The sequence below is a fragment of the Camellia sinensis genome, chromosome 6 (assembly GCF_055761805.1).
Source record: "Camellia sinensis isolate YWXY chromosome 6, ASM5576180v1, whole genome shotgun sequence".
NCBI classification, from domain to species: Eukaryota; Viridiplantae; Streptophyta; class Magnoliopsida; order Ericales; family Theaceae; genus Camellia; species Camellia sinensis.
In genome coordinates this window covers 196,959,718-196,984,801 of record NC_138966.1, presented here as the reverse complement: position 1 = coordinate 196,984,801, position 25,084 = coordinate 196,959,718, and the positions used below count along the sequence as shown (strand labels likewise).

The window sequence follows — 25,084 nt, the reverse complement described above, 5'->3', positions numbered from 1 at the left end:
CTCCTCTCCCTCTCCCTCTCCCCCTCCCCCTCTCCCTCTCCATCTCCATCTCCCTCCGTCCGTGAAGCGTTCCATCGTCAGATCCCTCCGTTCGTGAAGGCTTCACGGTGAAGCCTTCACGGTGAAGCCCTCCATCCATCAGATCGTGAAGCTTTCCGTCAGATCATGAACCCTCTCCCTTTCCCCCCGTCCGTGAAGCCCTCCGTCCGTCAGATTGTGATTCATGAAGAAGAAGAACAGATCTGAAGAAGAAGAATAGATCTGATTGTTGTGTGTATATATATATCTATGATTTTTGATGATTGTTATATATATATAATTTTTTTTATGATTGTTATATATATATATATATATATATCTATGACATATATATTTTTTTTTTGATCTTCTTAATGTTGCTTTTTGAGTTCACTGAGATGTTGAGATTTGTTGATGTTGTTTTTTAGCGGGGATTTCCGGGGTCGGGGAAACCCGACCCCCGTTAGGGGGCGGGGGTGGAGGTGGGGGGTGGGGGTGGGTTCCCCATCGGGGACGGGGAGGGGGGGAAGTTCTGCCATCAGGGATCAGGGACGGGGAGGGTGATCCCCGGCCCCGCCCCGCCCCGTTGCCATTCCTAATGATAACATTAGGAAATTGAATGTTGTCATAGATCATAGGTGTCACGTTACGTTTATATAGGTGTCACGTTACGTTACGTTACGTTACGTTTATGTAGATATGATCTATGGTAACATTCAATTTCCTAAGTGTCACGTTATGTTTATGTAGGTGTCACGTTACGTTTATGTAGATGTCATGTTACGTTACGTTTATGTAGATATGATCTATGGTAACTTGCAATTTCAAATTGTAAGTTACCATAGATCATAGGTGTCACGTTACGTTTATGTAGGTGTCACGTTACGTTTATGTAGGTGTCACATTACGTTATGTTTATATAGATATAATCTATGGTAACATTCAATTTTCTATATATGGTTTTACTATTATTTATGATATTAACAACTAATATTGAGGGTAAATGTGTCAACAAATTTCCTCCAGGACTTATGAGAACATAAGTTTTTTAGTAGGACGATATGTAGCATAAGTCTTCCTAATAGGACTTATAAATAATTTTTCCAAAAATTAAACAACTCTACTCGAAAATAGACTGGCTCGTTTTGGCCCCCCTCTTCCCCTTCCTACCACCCTTTTTTTTTTCTTTTTTCTTTTTTCTCAATGAAATAGTGGCAAGAGGGAGAGAGAGAGAGAGAGAAAGAGAGAAGGATGATGGTGAACAACACAGAACAAAACAACACACACACACACACACACACACACACAGACACTACAAGAAATTGCACTTTTGGCAACTACTTTTGGCGACGATGTCAATTTTTCGTAGCGAAAAGTATATTTTTTGCGACACAGTGATGAATTTCGTTGGTAAAAGTATACCTTTACCGACACAATTTACTATCGTTGCTAAAAAAGCATAACATTCTTTAAGCACAAAAATTATTTGTTGGCACCAAAATTTCAAAAGTTTTAGCTACAAGGCTTATTTTTTACCAACACAATGAGCGTTGCTATTAGTGTATTTACTTTTGGTGACGACAAGTTGGCGTGGGCAAAGAGTTAAACATTTAGCGACGATAACACTATTCGTCGGTAAAAGTTTTACTAGTGAAACAGGTGATTTATTGATTTGTGTTTTTATTATAACTTTTGAAAGAGTTTTAAATATTCTAGTTATTGAATTGTAAAATTAAAGTGATCATTGAATTAGATCACAAAATGAACCCATCAAGGCTAAACATACTCTTAAGTTGACATGGCTAATTTGAGTTAATTTAAACTTTTCTAAAAAATGTGGTTAGATTATCAATTTCAATATGTTTGATTTTATTTTCATAAACTTAGTTTAATTTTTTTTCTACTAAAAAACTAAAAAAAAATTAATTTTCTTTTTATTATTTTTATATAATTTCATCTTTTATGTCATACACTACAATAAAATTGATTTTTAACGAAACCGCATGGGCGACCTACAAGACACTGATTGTGGGACAGAGGGAGAAGAAAGGCAGTGAATTGGTTGGAAGGGGAAAGGGTTCTTCAAACCGTTGTTCTTCAAAGTTCTACTATCAATTGAATCGGTGGAGATTGAGAGGCAAACACGGTAGTCCCGAAGCCCTTTGGAGGTAGATTTTTCTGTTTCTAGCCAAACTCTGTTCAGATTTTTCTATCACCATTTGTTCTATTTCATGTATATGTTTAGTGATTTGGGGACTTTAATTGAAAAATAAAAATAAAAATTTTGAGAAGTTAAGTTTTAAATTGAGAATTTTGGGTTTTTATTTGGGGGGTTTTGATTGAAAAATTAAGGTTTCGTTGTCATTGCCAATTTTTCAGGTAATTTTGATTTTTACTTCTAATGGTTCCTATTTTACTTTCACCATTCTCTCTTTATTCAAGATTTGTGCTAGGTTTTTGCTGGAAAGAAAATTCGTATGAGGTGATTCTCTTCCTTGTCTTTGTGTGACGTTTGCATATGTTTGTATGTATCTAAATATTAACATATACCAAAATCGTGACTCTCCATATCAAGATGATTTGTGTTATGTGTACGATGATTACTTCTCTGTTTCTCTTTGTTGTTTTTGGCTGGGTATGTTTGTGAATCTATGTTTTCTTAGGTATCTCTATGTATCTCTATTTTATTTCTACTGTCTAGCAGAGAAGAAAACTATATATATGTTATTTATGCCTCCTAGGTGCTTGATAAAATGCCACTAAGAATGGCTGGCTCTTCCTATGCTTTTATATTGTTTTCTTGTGGGTGTTATTTTAATACATATCTATCTATATCTCTATAGTATTATTACAAGTGAACACCTCACTTAATTTCTATGAATTCCTTTCTCTCCTTGCGTCGAGTGTCAATTTCTCTATGCAAAAGGGAAAAAATACGAGGTCTATGAATTGGTGGGGTTTAGAGCTATGAATTGTACCTTTTTTTAGTGCTTTTTGTGTGTGGTCTAGGGGTAGTTGACCTGTGGGAGTGGAATTAATGGGCCATTTAGACTTAAGATGTGATAGCATCAATTGTTCATGTATGGCTGGCTTCAGCTCTGTTTTGTTTCTCCTTGAGTAACATGGACTTCTTTATTTCATAAATAGCAAAAAACAAAATGAATAGTTATTAAATTAGATGCCATTATCTGAATGACTCATAATTTTGAAATGGAAAGATGAAAACATTATTAAAAAATCTAAATAGTTGTACATAACTGATAATGTTTCTACCTTCATTTTCTATGCTAGTGAAATGGGCCATTTGGCCTCCACAGGATACTCACTATCAATGGGCGGGTGCAATCCTCTGGATCTTGTGTATAGATATATATATAAAGAAAATGGCTATATTTGAAGCTTATCATGTTATATATGAGAAATCACCAAGGAGATGAAAAGTTTGGTGAAATAAAAATGTGAATAAATCACAAAATATAATGCTTATTCAGCAAACATAAGCTTGATATGTTCTGTTTTGTGGATTTGCAGAGTTCTTGCCCAAGTTGTATACTTTGGTTCTCACTAACAATCAACTAACGAATTTGGTTGAGATTGATCCTCTTGCATCACTCCCTAAGCTGCAGTTTCTTAGTCTTCTTGATAATAATATCACAAAGAAGCCAAATTACCATTTATATGTCATCCATAAGCTGAAATCATTGCGCTTGCTAGACTGTCAGTATGTTGTTGTCATTTACTTGTTAGTTTTGATTAACTTTCTTAGGCATGTTAAGGCTTAATTTTTTGAAACCAAGCCTCTGTTTGTTATGTGACATGATTAACTTTCAACTGTAACAATGTTCCTATTCTTGAATTTTGCAAATGAGAAATTGTTATCCTTCTGCCTTTTCAAAAAGCATTGGGTTGAAGGTTTGGAGCCTAACCTTAGGGGGGGGAGAAAGGAGAAAAAGTGAAAGCAGGTGCAGAAGTTTTGCATATCATGTTATTTTTTGGTTAAATGCTCCTTGACTTCAGTGGCTTCTATTAAAAATACACATCGATAGGAATATGCTAATATCTAATTTGTTGTATATGAATTTAAGTCTAAAATTTTTCTTTTTTCTCCCTTATAGAAATGTTATTAACTACAAACTAATTACTTTGTATTTTCTAATATTTATTGGAATTTTTCTTCTAAAAGATTTGGATTTACATGCTGTTTTACCTAACTGATACTAAATTGACATGCTGTTTTGGAGTGTGGCCTTGAGGTTGGTGATATTGTTGTCTATTGCTGTGGATTGGCCTCGAGTTCTCTGGGCTTATAAGGAGGCTGCCCCGTTGCTGGGTGGGCTCTGAGTTATCACTTTTAGTTGCTGCTAAATGGAGCAAGGATCATGACATGGCAGCAGGTTCAATATTGCATTAGGAATAGGAGCTGAGCTATGCATATGTCAGTTTGTTTAATTAGATGTATTCTTCATATGGAAGCAGTGTTCACTGGAATCTGTGTCAATGGCTGAGGGTGGTCTGGGCATGGTTGCTGCTGTGATGGTCTCTGGTGTGCTATGTTGTTGGTAAGTTTGCTACTGTTTTTTGGGTGTTTTAATTCTTGGCTGCTCAGCTATGCTCAGGTAGTGGTCTGTTTGTGCTACTCTATTATACTTTTTATGTCATAAATTCCTCAAAACTCTCGTCAAAATACACCCTTGACATAACTAGAGTATCTTGTGAAATTCATATTTTATTTGTTCCTCAATATTTACTCTAGACACATCCCATTTTATTGGTACTTCACTTCAGCACTTCCCCGCTCGTTGCTTGCTTCATATCCTCTCTTTTTGGTAAGTCTAGAAACTGATATAAAAAGCTCTTTCTTGCCTTGCCAGGCATCTCATTCTTGTGTATATGCTAGTTGTTCAGTCACAGTGTGATGAGATATGCTTGCTGCTTGGATTGGATGTCTACGTTTTTCAGATTCTTCTCTATTGTCATGGTTAACAACTCTGGAGTGCAGTGTAGTGGGTATTATATCTTACTAGAAAAGTGGTCCCGAGAAATGTTTTTTCTTTTGAGCTCAGTAAAGTACTGATGGTCATTTCGCCTGCTAATCATATTACATGTTTTATAAGCATAAGAACTTATTTAAGAATCTTTAATGTTAAATGCTTCTCTGAGTTGGTTTTTGTTTGCATAAATAGCTAGCGAGGCTTTTCTTTTTCTTAAACTATTCATGTTTTAGTGTAATAATAGTTTGCAGATCTTTTGATGTAGTGACATTTAGTTAAAATTCTATACAGCATACATGTTGCTTAGAATTTGGATCTCTTTGAAATTGTCCAACTTGAGTTAAAGTACATTTCCCCCTTTCTAACTTGATGTAACATATTTGTTGCAGATTGGGGTTTTTCTTGATAGGAGGGTTTTGTTCTACATTCTTCCAATTTTCTCATTTGTTTTACTTTACTCCAATCTTCCACATAAGGTACTGCTTATGAAACTTGAAATTCAATTTACTTAAGGTCAACTTTTTGCACAAATTCTATCATAGTTGTCAGTGCTGCAGTAGATCCGCTTTATTATTAGTTTTGTTCCATTGTTTATCAGCGGCAATTGCAGCTAGCAGAATGTACATCTCTTTTCTTTTGTTTAATTAATACCTCAATTAATTTATAGGAATACAGAGTTATTTTTATCTTCTTGTAGTTGTTTTAAATGATATATTGAAGAGTAGTTTTATATTTGACCAATAGAGGACTTTGCTTTCTAAAAGCATGTTAGACTTTCAATTTACTATTTGGGCGCATAGCACTAAGTGTTGCTTTCTTAAAACTGGGCTCTTAAAACTGTTTTCTGTGGTTATAATTACTTATTTTTTATACTTAGATATGATAATGGGCTTTTAATGAAGCAAAGAGACATATTTCACTGGTAACTATGTTACCTTCCTAGATGGTGTTGTATGATGCTCTTAATTATGCAATGTGTGAGGCTTATCAGTAGGATGCTACAATAATATGGTAACCCGGATTAATAAATTTTTCAAGCTAAAGATACTACTATTACCCCCAACATTTTGCAAGCTTACTAGTCATCCTGGTCTTAAGCTCTGTAGTTAGTATCTTCAACCCTAAGCAACTGTTTCGGGTCAGTGTTGTCCTGAATCAATTAGTAAATTACCCATGGCTCCTATTTTGCTTCCAGTGGAAACATTTTCCAGATAATATGATGATTTGCTAGGATAATAAGAAGCCTGAATACATGTATACACCATGCGGCTGTGATACAATATGTACGCATTAACAGGGAAATTTTAAATAAAAAAAACATGGACATGGGAAAAAATAAATAGATATCAAAATAATAATAAGGAAAATGATATACAAGTTCACTTTTTAGATGCACTTTCTAGACTCAGTAATGTGTCAAGCAGATGATTGGTTGATAATTAGAGAATATTTAAATATCAACTAATCATCTTCTTGACACGTCACTCCTCATATTTATTTTAAAAACCTCTATTTTAAAACAAATTGGAAGTTTTAAGCTTTTGGATTCTCAAATTTAAAAAGCTAAAGGAAGAGGGATTAATATGTTTAAATTTACATTATTTTTATATTTATTTTAAAAAGCTCTATTCCAAAACAAATTGGAAGTTTTAGGCGTTTGAATTCCTAAAATTAAAAAAGCCCCTTGCTAGTGGGTGGCACACCACCAAAATGATTTTCCGGTATGACTAGATAAATTACATGTGTCACGTCTAAGGGAGATGTGTGCCGCCAATGTTTGAAGTGTGTTTGGTTTTAAAAGATTTGAAAAATGATAGGATGTGTGTCCAGCATTGGTGGGTGGTTGTTTCTCATAACCCCCATTGTCAAGGTCTCAGAACTTGGTAGAGGAGAAAGAGAGAAAATTAGTTTTGCATTAATCTCTTAATCAATTACAAGACCGAATGTTTCTTAAGTAGAGAGATGCACTAAACACATTAGGAAAGAACAAAATAGGAAACTCTTAAAAGGAAATTCTAATGCTCTAATGCTAAATATACAATACGTTCACAGTGTTGGGGCATGTCCAAAGAGTGTTGGTGTCTAACACGTACCACCATACGCACAGGGCACCTTTTTAAAAGCATTTGTGCTTCCTAGTTGGTATGTTTATGCTAATTCTTTGGTTGTGGTATTGCCCCTAAGTTCGTTATTGAGTATTGCCCCTAAACTTGTATTGTTTAACATGATTGCGTGTGGGGGCATTATGATATCTGGATATGAAACTTTGACCCAAAGTTTGCTTTATGGTGGTGGTTGTTTTCTATTCCCTCACATGTGTGTGGCCCCCTTCTTTTTGGATGCATGTTCTAGTTTGATTCTTTCTTGTTATACGAGTTTGATGTATTTAATGGGATGGGTTGCTCTTTTCACCCCATTTGGTGAATAGAATTACTAATGAACAATTTAGATGTTGAGTTTCAACTCCCTGAATGTTTGTTTAACAGGTTGATTATGGCGAATGTTTCTGAGTTTACAACAATCCAAATATCACCGTGCACTTCAATACAAAGACTCTGGATATTGTTAGCAATACGACAGGGCAAATGTCTGGCATTTTGGTTAGAAAAGTTGACACTAGGGACGAGTCTGTGCTTGAGGCAAAAGGCTTATTCTATGGGATAGGTCATTCACCAAATAGCCAATTTTTGGAAGGCCAAATTGAACTTGACAGCTAAGGTTATGTATTGGTGGAGGGTACTGCAAAAACTTCTATTGAAGGTGTATTTGCTGCCGGAGATGTACAGGTAACTATGTCAAATGTTACTTGATTATTTCCTGCTTCTGTTTGTTATTTTATGGAACTCTCCAGGTTCATTACATGCCCCAAAATGTGCTGCTTTGGCATTTCAAAATGGATTAATTACTCATTTGGGAAATGAAACTCCATCAGTAAGGTGTAGGACAGATTAGGTTTGGCTGCTGCAGGACACTTTCACCAAATGCATATATATCTGGTGGAAGAGATGTATACAATTTTAGTGCAATCCTAGTGCACAAATATTTCCATGATACTGTATTTCCTTTCTTAGATGAACAGTTATGGAATGAGTGAAGTATACATGGAGGACTCAATATGTTAAAAGAGTCTTAGAGAAAATAACTTTGATAACTATTCGTGCTTTGAAGGATCAATTTATGCCGAGTCATATTGCTGAATCTGCACTAACATTAACGGGGTATGTTTAGATTTATCTAAGACACGCTAAGAAATTCAGGAGTGTTTGAGGATAAATATAGAAGATTTAAGGGGTTTATGGGATAAAATTTTCTGTTTTGTATATTTTTGGGCTTCATCGGCCCCCTCTTTCAAGGAGACTTCCTTATTTTTTATTGTTAGATATTGGAAAGCTGTGTGTGATATGTAATCTTTCAGTTTTTTATCTTGCTTTTAGCTTGTGCTGGTGGACTTCTTGGCCACTTGTTCTCTGTTGAACTTCCTTTAATACATTCTCTTTGTTATTGATTAAAAGGTAATTATTTCTAATTTAGTATTAAAAGAAGTATTACAGAGAACAAATGGGCAAGATAGATTTATTTATGTTTTATTAAATTTTAGTAGTTAAGGGTAATTTGGTTAATTTTAAATTATGAACTGTTAGGGAATGGGCCCAACATGTATATGATGATCTTACAGATTTGTATTAGTCATTGAACTTGTAATTTTTTGAGACTTGTATTTCAGTTTCCCGGTCTTCATATAGGATCATGAAAGGAGGCAAGCCATAACTGCAGCAGGTTTAGGATGCATTGCTGCTTTATCAGTTGAGAGATATCTTGCGAGCAATAATCTCCTTGTTGAATTTCACCAGGTATTTTTAATCCTGATTGCATTCCATTTCATCTGTTCAACTTCCCTCTTCAATCTATATCTGTGATTAATTTTGTGGTGGATTCTTGTGAGGTTAAAAGAGAATTGGGGTAGTATGTGGTGCGTTGTGTGAAAACTTAGACAAGACCAATGTGCGTAATGATGGATCCAGCAGTTGAGGCTGTTAGATGGTTCCAACTGCCCTGGTCCTTGAACTAGTCAAGTTTGGTGGTTGCATAACTCTGAAAACTATTGAAACCCTTTTTATTCTCTCTTTCTACCTACTTTATTTTTTTTGAAGTATTTGAAGACAGTTGGAACCTCTAGTTAGATTGATGACCCATTTAACATGTTCATGGTTTCGCTTGACCAGGTGGTGTTTTTCACCCCTTATACAAAGCTTTATTGAGGGGCTAAATCTCTCCTTTTTGTTTTATCACTTTACAAAAACACAGCTCCCAGAACCTTACTATCATACCCGTTATTATAGGTAAAAGAATCTGCAAGATTACATCAAGTAATGCAGACGATTCTCACTATAGGATATGCATTGAACCAAGGCACTGCTTGAGGTATTATTCTGTGAGATTGAAGTATGTTATGATCTGTAATATTTTGTTTGGTGGAAAGCTTTTGGCATTGATGTCCTCATTTGTATTTCAGGATCTGCCATAGGATTCAAATTGGACAGCCTACTTAAGTTGTCTGATGCTCGTGCAAGGAACAATAAAATGACATTGATGCATTAGCGACCTCAGGAACTTGATTTATGCCCAGGAGTAGGCATACAATGTTTTCTGTAAAAGAGAAAAATTTAGAAATATGCTTGAAAGGAAAAATGCTGACTCTTCTTTTTGTAAAGGAATTGTTGGATCTTCATAGATGTACATAATTCTAGTTTCATGACAAAACTAGTGTATGTTTGTTGGCAGTGATGCTGAGATATAAAATAAAGGGGATTTGCCAATACTGAAATTTTAATCTTAGTGGAAAATTCAGCAGTAAATTTGGTTTGATTTTCTTTTGTTAAAATCTGCAAGTTCTTGCTTAGTTAAGTATACCGACACATTTATCTTGCAGGGAAGAAGTGCAGATTCATTGTCTCAGTATTTTGGGGATCCAGCCAGGTGCCCTTTTGAACAAGGTTTGGTTTTATTTTCCACATTTGTGTACTTAATTTTCTGTTGCTGTCAAGTAAGGAAGTTCACTACATTTCTTTTCTATTTGATCTGCCACATTGATTATGTTAGAGATGTATCTGTATGTAGGTTAGATTAGATGATGGAAGTGAAAATGCTTACATTTCAAGGTAGCCCTCAACATGATCCTGCTCACATTATAGTAACATAATGTAAATAACGAAAGGATTTTTAAAGTGACCATAGTGTATAGCAGAACAGCCAATAGTAGACACAGAAGAGAGTTAGAAGAGAGGAAGTATCACCAGCCTCAATAAATCTCCATGTTTTTTGTCCTCTGCTTCAATGGCTCTGTCCAATATACCTCCAACTGTGTGACTGGTAATGCAGAAACAGCAGATTATAGCATTTAGTATGTCTAAAACTGTACTCTATGATTGTTAATCTACAAGGACAATACAGTAAGATTAATTTCCAAATGTGTGATGTATATTCATGGAATTTGAAGAGACCGTGTTCAGTGAATAAAGTAAGATTACAGTATCATGATTGTCAAGTTATATTTGCAATTTCAAACTAAACTGGGAAAAAAATTACAGATAAAAACCTTTTATCTTCATCAAATGGCTCGCTAAGGTGCATTAAGGACTGTTTTATACATACAATTTACAACTAAGGAACACAGACTGAGTAGGGAAAGAGTTCGGCTCTGCTTCATGAATGTAAGTTACAGAAGTATGCTAAAGAACCAACAAACCTTTCAGCTGTAATAAAATTGGATATGATCTATTAATTACAAATCTTTAAATGCAGGTTTTGGAGTTGGGGATGAATTTTCGTACTGCAGATGATATGAGTGCAATACTTGCTGGAAGAGAATGGGTTGCGGAATGTGGGTGAAGTTGCACCTGTCAGGCATGCATCTTGAAGGGAAGGTAACAACTAGTATATTCTTATTTTTGGACTAGACTGTGTATGCATGCTATATTTTGTCATTTGTATTATATGTTCATAGCCTATAATGAATTTGAATATTATATGAACGTTGAAAACTGTAAAGGTTGAATATTATTGGATTGTTATTTGTGATTTTATTGGGTATAGAAAAGTCTTAATGGTCAAAGAGCCAAAATTCTCTATTTCTGAGTCTTTTTTCTAGTAGAATTAGGAGAAATCTAGTATGCTGTAGATACATATGTAATCTTTCTATCCTATAAATTAAAGCTGACATTGTGAAATTGTATTTGTGTAGTTTTGGTTAACACTTGCAAAAGAGTAGTTGTACATATATTCAAATGCTTTCAAATGCAATGCACTCATCTCAACTTCTAAGTGAAAGACAATGGACTATTTCAGTATCTGTTGAATGCCCAAATTCTCTATTTCTCTTCAAGATGACATCAATTGTTGCCCGGACATAAGTTCTTACCTTGCATCATGAATGACAGATATGTCATATTCCACCACTGAGACTTGTTTAAGGAAGGAAAATTTTGGCCAGATAGCCGAAGGTATGTTTCATATATTTTTTTCCTTGGTTCATGAAAAAAAGAAAAAGAAAGTGTCATGTCTACCTATTTGTTCCAGTACATGCTTCAAGTTTGCTAATTCTATCTAGTTGCACTGACAGTTAAGCTTGTTATGGATGAAAAGGTGAAGAGGTCAAAGGGGTATGCTTCTATTCAGTACACTAGTCAAGACGATGCCCTGCTAGCTCTAGAAAGCATGGATCATAAGGTAATAGGCGTATATTTGGTTGACATATTTCCACAATAATGCTAACTTTATCATCATATAATAAAATACTAATTTATGGTCTTGCTTCTGTAGACTAACACATTGTTTTCAAATAAAATTTGCTTATTGATGGTTAGGGATGGCTTTAAAATGGGAATGTTACCGCAATAAAGGTTCTTTCACCTGAATCAAAACAGGGAGTGAAGGAGTTCTTGACAGAGATTAGAGTGATTTTAGATATAGAGCACAAAATTTAGTCAAGCTCTATGGCTGTTGCGTGGATGAAGATCATAGAATTCTGGTCTACAACTACCTTGAGAATAACAGCCTTGCGCAAACACTTATTGGTAATTTAATCTATCCGTTCTTAGTTTGGTACTCTTACACTTGTTGGATTGGCATAAAAACACAAATTTGGCACCTCAATTTACGAACTTTAGCTTTAAAGCATCATCATCATTATCATGACCTTGGCTTTCAGGTGGAAGTTACAGTAGCATCCAGTTTAGTTGGCGAACACGAACTAGAATTTGCGTTGGGATTGCACGGGGACTTGCCATTCTTCATGAGGAAGTGCGACCACATATCGTTCATCGAGATATCAAAACTAGCAATATTCTCCTCGACAAAGACTTGACACCCAAAATTTCAGATTTTGGTCTACCAAAACTTATCCCAGCCAACATGACTCATGTCAGTACCCGTGTGGCAGGAACGATGTAAGTTCTAACAATAATGCATCATTTTTTTAATCCATCTAATCATAAGAGTTCATTTTCATTACGTTCTTAGAGAAATTACTAAAAACATACATTGCATTTGTACTCGAGATAGTGACTTGCACAAGATGGGTTATTGGTTTGATATCAAATAATCCCCAGTCATGCACATGTTGTCTACAAAGAAATGGCAACTTAATCAGTCGTCTTTAAATCATGCTACTTTTTTGTTGTTGGATTGTCTACATAGTAGATAGTTATTTTTTGTTGATTTTGTTGATGAAGGAGATTCATTGGTGGAATCTTTTGGGTAGAATTATGGATGGCAATTAAATCCGTACGTAATGGAAACCCACCCTGCCTCGCTATTATTAGAGAGGATTTCCCCAAATTCCCCCCCTCCCCCCCCAATGATTAACTGTTTTTCTTCTCTCATTTTTCAGAGCACTAGTGGCTGATGGTTGTTGCTTGTTGGTCTGCTGTCGGTCTGCTGCTGCTGTTGCCGCCGGTGTGCTGTTGTAGAATTTTGCTGGGCTGCTGCTGCTGCTGCAATGTTGCTGTGAAGCAGGCTGCTACTAGATGCTGGTCTGCTACAAATTTGGGTGGTTGTTAGTTTCATGTTTTCATTTTGTTATCTGCTGTTTTTACTATGGGTTCACAATTTGGATGTATTTGAGTATTTTAGTGAGTTTATCCTTTCAGGTTTTATACACCCGCTTCCAAAAGCATATTTTTCAACAGTATTTTTTTTGTCTACACATCAACTTTAGGTGATTTAATATCAATGTTATTAGTTTGTAATAGTAGTACCTGAGGGATGCCTCTTGTAAATATGTAAATCTTATAAAAAAATATAAATGATTTTCAATTTTTTTTGCCGCTACAAAAATTATTGTTGTCAAAAAGTAAAGCTTTCTCGACAAACAACTTGTCGGTAAATGTGTAGCCAAAAGTTTATTTTTGCCCACTCATATTGTGTTGCTAAAAGTGTATTTTTTGCTAAAAAAGTATAGCTTTATCGGCAACCAAATCGTTGGCAAATGGCAACATTTACCGACGTAAATGTGCCCTAAAAGTTTATTTTTGCCTACTCATATTGTGCTGGTAGAAATGTATTTTTTGCCAAAACTAATTTGTCATTGCCAAAAGTAAAGTTTTAGCGACAAACAAATCGTTGGCAAATGGCAACATTTACCGACGTCAATGTGTCGCCAAAAGTTTACTTTTGCAGACGCATATGTTGTTGCTAAAAGTATATTTTTTGCCCATGCAAATTTGTGTCGCGAAAAGTGTCACAATCATCATATTTGAATGACTTTTACCGACGCAAGGTAAATTGCCGACGATGGATGAAGGCTTTTATCGACGACTGTGTTCGTCGCTAAAGGCATTACTTTTACCAATGCAATAATAATTTCGTCGGCAAAAACTTTTGCCGACTCACTTTTGCCTACGGGTTGCCAACGTAGCCTTGTGTGTCAGCAAAACTCTTTGCTAACGAATTTTTCCTTTTAGCAACATATTTTGTTGCGTTGCGAAAAATGTAATTTCTTGTAGTGAGAGAAGAAGAGATGGGAGAACACCACACAGAAGAGATGGGAGAACACCATTATTAAACAACACCAAAAAAAAAAAAAAACCACTAAGCCAGACCCAACAGCAAATGCACCATTGTTAAACAACACAAAAAAAAAAAAAAAAAAAACATGTAATCGTCGTACCTCAAATAACACTCATCGTAGAACAATCAACCATCGCGAATCAGACGTTGGAAAAGGGAGGCAACAAAGGATCTGGGTTTTGATTTGAGCGAAATAGAGATCGCAATTGGAGCGAGAAAGGTCTTTCAAGCACTCTCTGAAGGCGTAGACTGTGGTGTTGCCGGAGCCATTTATTGCGCCGCCGTAGTGTTGGGCAGAGACGAGGGGGGTCACGGCGAGCAAGAGAGAGAGAAACAGAACAGAGATAGAGAAGAGGAGAGAGAACACTTCCAGAAGAGAGCAAAACAGAAGTAGAATAGAGAGGGAAGGAGAGAGCTCTTACAAAACTTGCAAATTAAAAAAAGGGATATTAATATTTATTTATTTATTTATTTTTGTTTAAATAAAAACTAATCAATGGAAAAAAAAAATTAATTTTTAAAAACTATAAAATTATAAAACTTAAATTAGAAACTTAGAGCTCTTACAAAACTTGCAAATTAAAAATCCATTTTCCTAATATAAAATATAGAAATGGAGAAAACCAACTAATAAATAAGAATAATACCATAAATTAGTATATCAATTAATATATTAATGGATAATGTGGTATAATTTTAAAATTTTTAAATATTTTTAATTTATATAATAGATGGGGTTATAATTTTAAAATAATAATATATCGTTATATGTTCATATATTAATTATTATATTAATTAATACATATAGCACCATTATAAATAAATCAGCACCTCACGGTAATAAGTCATATTTTAATTGACAATAACATTTTCTTTTGGAATTGTGGTTTACAATTGTAGTTGTCAATCCTATTTCTAGTCCTGCCACAAATTTTTAGTTCAACTTTTTTTGAATTCCTCAAGTCAGATTTGCAGTCCAAACTTGTTTGTTTAAACTTGATTCGAATATAATAAATTCAAGTAAGACTAAACCCAAATTACCCACAAATTCAATCTTTAAAATAATAATAATAAAAAAACTAGATTGGTTATATAATTTGTTAAAATTAAACTCTAAAATTATTAATAAGATCAAAACAAAATTATTTTTATAATGAAAGAGAGATGAGAATCGAGGTATCAATGCACTATTCCAATAATCTTTGTCATTTATGAGAAAGAAAATAAAATGTTAGAATTTTGTATTGTATTACTCGGGTGTATAATAATTAGTGATATAATCTAACGATTTTGATAATTTTAACATCATTTAATGACTCATAATATATATTTAATTATATATATAATGTAATTCAGATTTTAAGTCGTTCAAATTGCTCGGTTTTTTTTAGTCAAAGTCAAAAGGCTAAAAAGCCAACAACTCATACTAAAAAGTCAAAGATTCATTTTTTTCTCTATTTTTTACACATTTTTCGTAAAAAGCCAAAAAATCATCCCAAATATACTAGTTTTTTTTAGTTCATTTTTAGCCAAATAGCTAAAAAGTTACTAAGAGGTTGTTTGGGATGTCCTAAAAAAATGCACTTTTTGTCTTTTTGGACTAAAAAATTGAGGAAAAAAATATGGATGTTTGGGTTAATTTTTTAACTTTTTATGTAAAAATGTGTAATAAAAAATTATAAAAATTGATTTGTAGGGAAAAATTAGGATTGAGAGTTGTGCAGCCGTAATTGTTAAGTTTTGGTGAATAGTGTTAACTTTTTAACTTTTTAAGTAATTTTTTGACTTTTTAACTTTTTTGTAATATACCAAACTTAACCTAAATTAACATGTTTCCAAACGGACCTAAAAAAAAAAGAAATAATATTAAAAGGAAATAATGAAAACAAAAAAAAGGGATACCTCCTCCAACACCACCATCACCAACAAAAAAAGAAAGAAATAATGTTAAAAAGGAATAGTTGAGCATGGGGAGGAAATTTTTTTTTTGAGAAGTAGGGAGGGAATTTTAAATTGAGTGAAATTTATTTATTTGTTTATTTATTTTTTTCTGAGTTTTATTTCCCGCATATATGTATGTATATATATAGGGGAGTGGAGGGGAGGGGCAGCCATTGAAACCTTTGATAAGGCCACCACCAATACCTCCTCCAACACCACCTATACCACCACCACCTATACCACCACCTCCTCCAATAGCACCACCACTACCTACACCGCCACCGACACCCCCGCCAGTACCTATACCACCACCAACGGCCTCCTCCAACACCACCACTACCACCTATGCCCCACCAACACCCCCATTGCCACCGCCAATACCTCCTCCAACACCACCACCACCACCTATACCACCACCAACGCCTCCTCCAACACCACCACTACCACCTACGCCCCCACCAATACCCCCACCACCGCCACCACCAATACCTCCTCCAACACCACCACCACCACCAACAGCTCCCCCTATTCCACCACCACAACCAATACCCCCGCCACCACCTATACCACCACCAACACCTTCCCCTATTCCACCACCACCACCACCACCGCCAATACCCCGCCAACACCACTACCACCACCTATGCCGAGGGGAGGGGAGGGGGAGGGGAGGGAGGGAGGGAGGGAGGGAGGCGAGGGGAGGGGAGGGGAGGGAGGGAGGGAGGGAGGGAGGGAGGCGAGGGGAGGGAGCGGTCTCGCTTTTCTTCTCTTCTCGCTATTTCTTTTCTTTGAAAGAGACAGGGCAAAGCTTTCTCATTCTCCTCCTCTGCCGCACAACCAATCGTCTTCATCTTCCGAAACCCATGTTTTCCAATCAAAGCTTCCTAACATTCCCATCTCCAACCACCTACCTCCACATTTACTGCTTCCAAAACCTCTCTTAATTCCTAGACAGACCCTGTCTCATCATCGATTCCACCGGTAAATCCTATTCTTTCTCCGAAACCCACCTCATTTCCCAGAAAGTCACTGCCGGATTCGTCTTCGGTGCTTTGATGATCACCCGTTGAAGCAGCTTCCTTGAACACCCGTTGAAGCAGCTTCCTTGAACCTTTCATCTCTCCACATCACTCTCATTCTCCTCCTCCGCCGCACAACCAATCGTCTTCATCTTCCGAAACCCATGTTTTCCAATCAAAGCTTCCTAACATTCCCATCTCCAACCACCTACCTCCACATTTACTGCTTCCAAAACCTCTATTAATTCCTAGACAGACCCTGTCTCATCATCGATTCCACCGGTAAATCCTATTCTTTCTCCGAAACCCACCTCATTTCCCAGAAAGTCACTGCCGGATTCGTCTTCGGTGCTTTGATGATCACCCGTTGAAGCAGCTTCCTTGAACACCCGTTGAAGCAGCTTCCTTGAACCTTTCATCTCTCCACATCACTCTCATTCTCCTCCTCCGCCGCACAACCAATCGTCTTCATCTTCCGAAACCCATGTTTTCCAATCAAAGCTTCCTAACATTCCCATCTCCAACCACCTACCTCCACATTTACTGCTTCCAAAACCTCTCTTAATTCCTAGACAGACCCTGTCTCATCATTGATTCCACCGGTAAATCCTATTCTTTCTCTGAAACCCACCTCATTTCCCAGAAAGTCACTGACGGATTCGTCTTCGCATTCATATCACCCGTTGAAGCAGCTTCCTTGAACCTTTCATCTCCCGTTGAAGCAGCTTCCTTGAGCCTTTCATCTCTCCACATCACTCTTAGCGAGGGGAGGGGAGGGTGGGCCGGAAGGGGGGAGGGAGGGAGTGAGGGGAGAGGAGTGACGTGAGTGAGGGGAGGGGAGTGACGTGAGGGGGGGGGGGTTGGGGGGGCGGGGGGGGCTGGGGCGGGGTGGGGCGGGGGGTTGGGGGGGGGGGGGGGGCGGGGGGGGCGGGGGGGGGGGGTTGGGTTTTGGGTTTGAGTGATGAACATGAAGTTACAAAAGAGGGTAAGCTTTACAATTTTGATTCTCATTAAATTTTTAAATTTTTATCTTTCTTTCTTTTAAATTTTTATCTTTCTTTCTGTTTGAGAAGATTTTATCTTTCTTTCTTTTAAATTTTTTTTTCCTCCAATGGTTTGCAGCTTCAAGATTATGTGGAATATATGGTTCTGCTGCACGTGTGATTCTCGTGCCATCTATACGGGACGCAAATCATGACTTTGTTTTCTCTCAGGTAATTTTATTGCTAAATTAATTTATATAGTATCTCTATTTTCCCAGTTAGTTAACAAAAAATTGAGATCATAATTAAGTGTTAATTTCTAGATTAATGTTGTTGGCTTTGATTCTGCAGCCTGCTTTTGATATTCAGCAAGCCGATCTCAAACATCAGGTATGCATGATTCTACTAGACTAGGGGAAGCCCACCTGTGAACTGGTTGCTAGATCCAGATCATTTTTCAGTTTGCAGTCTCGCAAGTCACAATTTTAAAGAAATTACATTGTCTTACCAGATAACCAGTCTTACAAATCCGGGGATTTTCAGTGCAAATGAGGTAATCACTAATTGCCTTTATTCTTAAATTATGATTGTTCGTACTTGTAGACATTAATTTCATGTTTGTGTGTGCTCCTCCGAATTCTTCAAAATGCATTGATGAGATGAAATTTTTTTGCGTTATATCAATCTCATGATTGTTCGTATTTAGTTTTTTTATTGTTGTGTTGTTTTTCTTTGATTTCATTCGGAGTTCATATCCTCAAAAAACATGTGCAAAGTGAAGCTAAAATTCCTTTATTATGTTGTTTAGCTTTAAGTTTGTGTGTTCATTTGCCTGGTGTGCAGATGAAGAAGCGAAAGCTTAAGGATGGGGAGGAGGAAAATGCATGAAGTGGAGAAAGCCAAAGACAAGCAGATTTCAAAGAAGCGGCAGAGAGAAGAACGGCGTGGAAGGTACCGTGAGCAAGACAAACTAAATAAGAGAATCCAGAAAAATGCCAGGGACTAAATGTTCCAATTTGCAGATTCCCTTTCCCAGTTTTGTTTTTATAGGGGGACACAAAGGGGTCAATGGTGTAATGGATAGACTCAGAGGTGTTGAGGTTGCAATAATAACTGACCTTAATTATCTGGGATACAAGAAGAGTTGGCTTGGTTTGGTAACATTTGTGTAAAAACTATTCAAGAAATTAATTTTGGGAAATTCATTTGCCTCAGTGATTTTTTTAAAATTATTTATTTGTGTTAAGTCTGGAACTTTAAAAAATCTATTAAAGTTTAACATTTTAGGATTATGACTTTTAGGCTTTTTTGAACCCAAAAACAGCTTAGGAAAAGCCTAAAACTAGATATTTTTTTACTTCTTTTCTGGGTTTTCTTATTTTTCTCTGAAGTTGAGAGAAGGGCAGTTGAGGTAAAAGCAAGAGCTTATTGATATATATGAGATGTTGACTTATCTGATCATTAAGGCCTCCTTTGGGAATCTTCTTTTTTAGTTAAAAAGTCAAAAAGTTACTAAATTAGTCAAAAAGTCAATAATTCATATTAAAAAGTCAAAGGTTCTTTTTTTTCTTTATTTTTTATACATCTTTTCATAAAAAGTTAAAAAGTCATCTTAAACATACTAATTTTTTTTAATTCATATTTCAGTCAAAAGTTATTAAATTAGTATGTTCTCAAACGAAGCCTAATTTCAGGGTCTTGGGGATAATTGAATTGCGCGCAAATTGATCGGATACCTAATTATCAAAAAAAATGATGTTGGTTTGTCTTGTCTTACGGCTCCCCATGGTCTTAAAACAAGGTGTTATGACTACTTGCACAACTAGTTGATTAATTATTGAAGCATATAATCAATGGAAGTACACTTTTCGAATCTCTTTAATTATTGAAGCATATAATATTTTACCAGCCAGTGAAGTATAATTTTTCAAATCTCTTTGTTCAATTTTAGCCCCTTTGACTGTAAGTTATAAGCTAGTTTAATGTGGTTTTTTTTTTTTTTGTTAATTTGGTGTTAAATTTGTTAACAAAAATTGTCGCGTGACTCTGGCACTACTGCCACTAATACAATTTTAATTGAAATAAAAAGATAATTGTTGGGGTATTTCAAATTTGAAACATAAGTCATAAAACTGCATTTGTAAAAAAAATAAAAAATTGACGATGATGTAATTTCAAAGGGTCAACCAGATCGATATTCCCATTTGTTCTTATTTTTCTTTTATTTTTTGTCATATATCAATTATTTGATTAAAAACTTTGTTTTCAAGGGTCTCTTATTGAAGTAGTCCCATTAAAATTAATTGGAAAAAGAGTTGAAATTTTGATTTTCTGCAAAATCAAACTACTGCATTCAATCAAATTATCTTGAGGAAATTTTAAAAAATTAGGTTTCTTCACAAAATCAAAAATTAGTGACATTTTTAACTATTTCTGATGTTTTTTTTCATTTTACAAATGAGGAAAAATATTCGAAGAACGTTGTAGGTTTTGTAGGTATTTTTTGTAATTTTAATATTTTAATTTGGCTCAAATTTTATTTTAATATCCCATTACTTCAATTTAAACGATTTAGTTACTACATTTTAAGTCTAATTTTAATTAGATTGTTAAAATTAACAATTTTATAATAAGTTTCAAATTTCTCCTATATACGTGTAGAAGAAACTAATAATTATTTGAACAAAATAATTAAATTGAGACTAGGTTTAAAGCATTATTCAAACTAAAATAATAAGGTTAAAAATAAAATTTAAATTAAATTTTAAAAGTGAAAAGTGTAATTTACTCTAATAAAAAATAATTGAGAGGGATATAATAAAATGAAATTACGTAAAGAAAATTCTATTGGAGGGTGTATCATGTACCTTAGTTACAACTTTTGTAATTTTCAGTTATGGGGAGCTACTTCAATTAGTTATGGTATTATTTTAATTATAATTTAAAATATTTTTTATTTGGTCATGACTCAATTATTTTAAAATAAATTACAAATGCATCTCTGAGATTTGTTCAAAATAATCAGTCTTACAAATCCGGGGATTTTCAGTGCAAATGGGGTAATCACTAATTGCCTTTATTCTTAAATTATGATTGTTCGTACTTGTAGACATTAATTTCATGTTTGTGTGTGCTCCTCCGAATTCTTCAAAATGCATTGATGAGATGAAATTTTTTTGCATTATATCAATCTCATGCACCACAAAAAAGCTTGAAACCGTACTTTTGGAGTAAAAACACACTAATTAGCAGAATGCCCTAAACTTGAGATGAATACAATTTGGAAGAGCAACATGGAATTAGAAAGAATCTAGTTAAGGTTCTCCCAGGGGAATATGTTTAATCTTATTATTTTAAATTCTAAAACAATGGTTTGAAGCATTTTGAGTTAAAACACATTGTACAAGTCTCTAATTAGTTTTCAATCACATTTTGGGTTTTCAGATCAAGGTAGGTTGCTGCACTGTAGATGTTCTCAAACAACTTAGCAGAGAGGAGATCTCACGGAATCCATCTGGGGGATCCAAGCAGCGCATGAATAGACTTGCAAATCATCTACTTAGCCAGCACAGGCATGTTTTTATTATTCTCTTAATGGAAATTTCTGTATTTGATATTAAAGAAGTTTAAACAATTGAAAAGACGGTTACTTTTTGAAAACAGCTTCTATCCTCTATACCCACCAATGGAAGATACTCCCGTGGATTTTTCTCTCGCTCCAGAGGCTCTTCAGATCCCTTGTAATCTAGATATCCTAATCCTATCCTCTGACTTGGCTCATTTCGTGAAGGTAAATGATAGTTCTAGTTATATCAAAGTAATGATGGATATACGAAATAGAATAGTTATACAAAATGATGTGTCAAAATGATATTCATTCATTTCAAATCAAAAGACTCATGAAAGTGACTTGTTATTTCAAAACTGCCATTGACACGCCATTCTAGTGGACTTTTTTGTACATAAATTCTGTTTGCAAACCAGTTTTCTTTCTTATCTAGCTTAGAGCAGATTGGATTGTATGAATGAAATTTAACTCTTCATCTTCTATGCGGACAGGTGTTGTCAATTGGGGATAAAAATGACGGAGAAGAGCAAGCGAAGTGCATTTGTGTTAATCCGGGAAGACTAGCTAGGGGCGAAGGAGCGGGTTTCTTCGTGGAGCTTAACTACGGGGGAAGCCCTGATTCAACCAGTGCTTCAGTTATAAGCATATGGACCTTAAACTACCGCGTGTAGTGATTCAACAAGTGCTTCAAAAAAAAAGTAAACCCTAAACTTATAGAGCTTGCAGTTGCAGATGATATCAGTTTGTTTGGAAGCAAACTAGAGACCTATCATAGTGGACACCAAATTCTAATGGAGGAGCTTAGCACCATGAAGACTGTTTAGGGAGTGCTGTCATGTAGTACTAGTTTCACATCACAATTAAGGTGATGTTACTAACATGATGTTCTATTAATGTATTATTATTGTCTTTTCAAGATGGCAATGATTTCGCTCTTTACCAACCAAAAAAAGAAGGGAAAAGGAAAAGATAAAAAAAGTCGTTTTTGGTTTTGTTTTTGTTTTGTTTTATTTTTGCTTTTCATGTTTTAAGAAATACAAGCAATGAAAAGTTTGACAATCATTTTTATTTTGCACGAAAATAATTGTTATTTTTGAAAAGGCAAATGCTAATGAATGTCTTTGTGGCAAATTGTCTTGGAAATAGTTAAAAAATGTTTAAAAAATAATATTTTGAATTCAGCTAAATAAAAAGTGTTTTGATTTCAATAAGCCTCTTATTCCTTGTGTCTCATTAACACTTGTTTAGAATTCTTTTTGCAAAAAATAGGTGTTTACAGAAAAATAAATAAATAAATAAATTCCTTAAAACTAATCAAAACAAAATTATTTTTATAATGAAAGAGAGATGAGAATTCAGGTACCAATGCATTATTCCGATAATCTTTGTCATTTATGTGAGAGAAAATAAAATGTTAGAATTTTGAATTGTATTGTATTGTATTACTTGGGTGTATAATAATTAGTGGGGCATTGATTTAGACCCCTTAAAACACCCACCCCCACAACCTCCTCACACACATGGAGGTTGGGGATTGGGTGAAAAGAAAAAAAAAAAAGAAGGAAAAGTTGACCAATCAAAACTAAAAGGTGTCAAGGGGGTGACCCCCAAAGGGGGTCTCAACCTTTATTCTAATTAGTGAGATGATCTAACGATTTAGATAATTTTAACATCATTTAATGAAGATTTTAAGTCGTTCAGATTGCTCAGTTTCTCTGTTTATCTCAAATTTAATTCAAACATTATAATTTCTCCTCAAATCCGCACTCAATTCAAAAATATATTACTAAAATCTTAAAAAAATTCGAATTGAATTAGATTGAGCCGAATCAAGTTACACCCTTATATGCATATCTATCAAGCTATGTATGTTTGAAAAGCTTATGGATTAAAAGTGAATATAGAGTTTTGAAAGAAGTGTTAATCCAGAAGCCTCTTTTGTATTTAAATACAAAATTTCAAATCGGTGATACATATTCCAGTACTTCATCGCCAAACAAACACATGAAAATATATATATATATATATATTATCATGTCACATTGCTATAGTCATGTAAGAGAACATCTGGCGGGACATCCGGCAACGGTAATGAACAGTAATTTGATAAAAGGCACATTATCTTCAGTTTGATGAAAGAAAAGTGAAATTCTCAATTTGATACCTATTTATGCAATCGTTAGAGTAGGAAAAGAACTCATTTTTTATCAAATTCAAATTTAATAGAAGATTTGAGTAACCATTGAAGATGGTCGTTGAGATGAATGATCTCATTCTCATATAAAATGACAATAAGAGGTGGAAGGGTATGCTACTCATAGTTTAATATCCTAACAATTTATGAAGCATGGGTATGAATGAGTATTGGTACTAGTACGATACAGGTATGTCAATACAGTAAAATTCAAAAAAAATAAGGTAGGGGTACGGCTCGGGACGCTTGTAAAAAAATATTTATTTTTAGTTTAGAATAACGTAAAAATTAATTAAATATTTTAATTTGTTAAGGTCCAACCTACAATTAACATTTAATGCCAAAAGTAAATATATTAATCAAAATTAAATGTCAATATATTAAATAACTTACAAACCATAATTTTATTTTAAAATCATACTACGCATAAAACAAAAAATAAAAAAGAAATCTAGCTAAATGAGTTTTATCTCTGTAATAGAAAAAAATATTGTTTCAATTGAGTTACGATACGGTTTGGATATATACTAAGTACATCTAGGTACGTTAAAAATTGAGAAGAAAAAATTTGGGTACGTGTTTCGTGTATCCAGTACGTATGCAGAAGTACTATAAGAGGTATCATATACCGGTAAGTATCTGGTACGGGTATCATATTTTTTTCAAAGTACCCATACTTCATAGCTGACAATAATAATAATAATAAAAGTTTAAATTTTATTATTATTATTTTTTCAATATGAATAAGCAATTGTGCTGTTGGAATAGTAAGAAACACATTAGGGTTAATTACACTAATAACCCCTATAGTTTGGGACTTGTGTCACTTTGGTCCCTGACTTTTCAATTGTGACACATTTGACCATGAATTTTGAATCTTGTTCCAAATAAGGACAATTGAAAATATTATTAGATTTTTCAAGGGTAAAATCGTCAATTTGATAAAATATAAACTAATTTGATAAAAATAAATGTCAAATTTTTTTTTAATTTTTTTAAAATTATTTTTATCCACCAATGATAAAATTATGTAAAATTAATAAAAATTACATGATTAATTTTTTAAAATTAATTTTATATGATCATCATCCAAACACATAATAAAAATTAATTTTGTAAAAAAAATAAATAAATGTCTAAAAGATTTATCAATTTTACATAATTTTATTTTTAGTAGGTAGAAATAATTTTTAAAAATTCAAAAATATTTTTTTGACATTTATTTTTGTCAAATTAGTTTATATTTTATCAAATTGACAATTTTACCCTTGAAAAATCTAATTATATATTCAATTGTCTTTATT

The 25,084-nt window shown here is 34.4% G+C and overlaps 2 protein-coding genes and 1 long non-coding RNA gene across 38 annotated transcripts; all 3 read left to right on the top strand.

Moving 5' to 3' along the window:
* The first annotated feature begins 1,877 nt into the window (after positions 1 to 1,877).
* Positions 1,878 to 13,343, top strand: LOC145792179 (organelle RRM domain-containing protein 1, chloroplastic-like). Of its 36 annotated transcripts, none has more exons than XR_014331483.1 (16): positions 1,961 to 2,186; positions 2,461 to 4,412; positions 4,495 to 4,577; positions 5,399 to 5,485; positions 7,496 to 7,795; positions 8,753 to 8,860; positions 9,350 to 9,431; positions 9,523 to 9,638; positions 9,940 to 10,003; positions 10,598 to 10,720; positions 10,812 to 10,933; positions 11,447 to 11,509; positions 11,652 to 11,735; positions 11,873 to 12,082; positions 12,217 to 12,454; positions 12,898 to 13,343. XR_014331483.1 is itself a non-coding variant. In XM_082872890.1 (13 exons), exons 9-11 carry the CDS (start codon positions 11,440 to 11,442, stop codon positions 11,990 to 11,992), a joined length of 237 nt encoding a protein of 78 aa, XP_082729016.1. In that variant the 5' UTR covers positions 1,878 to 4,577; positions 5,399 to 5,485; positions 7,496 to 7,795; positions 8,734 to 8,860; positions 9,350 to 9,431; positions 9,523 to 10,003; positions 10,598 to 10,720; positions 10,812 to 10,933; positions 11,251 to 11,439; the 3' UTR covers positions 11,993 to 12,082; positions 12,217 to 12,454; positions 12,898 to 13,343. The 36 variants fall into 36 exon arrangements, 1 of the variants encoding a protein (XP_082729016.1); XR_014331460.1 differs by having other exon boundaries at positions 1,988 to 2,186; positions 8,734 to 8,860; positions 11,355 to 11,509; positions 11,629 to 11,735; XR_014331454.1 differs by having other exon boundaries at positions 1,988 to 2,186; positions 8,734 to 8,860; positions 11,251 to 11,509; positions 11,629 to 11,735.
* Positions 13,344 to 13,799: 456 nt separating this feature from the next.
* On the top strand, positions 13,800 to 19,046 carry LOC145793973 (uncharacterized). The gene is made up of 6 exons (XM_082876892.1): positions 13,800 to 13,827; positions 17,886 to 18,020; positions 18,158 to 18,249; positions 18,370 to 18,408; positions 18,530 to 18,571; positions 18,862 to 19,046. Exons 1-6 carry the CDS (start codon positions 13,800 to 13,802, stop codon positions 18,904 to 18,906), a joined length of 381 nt encoding a protein of 126 aa, XP_082733018.1. The 3' UTR covers positions 18,907 to 19,046.
* A 2,631-nt stretch (positions 19,047 to 21,677) lies between these two features.
* On the top strand, positions 21,678 to 22,510 carry LOC145792181 (uncharacterized). The gene is made up of 2 exons (XR_014331486.1): positions 21,678 to 21,808; positions 22,078 to 22,510. It is a non-coding gene; the product is annotated as an uncharacterized LOC145792181 (long non-coding RNA).
* Positions 22,511 to 25,084: the final 2,574 nt, after the last annotated feature.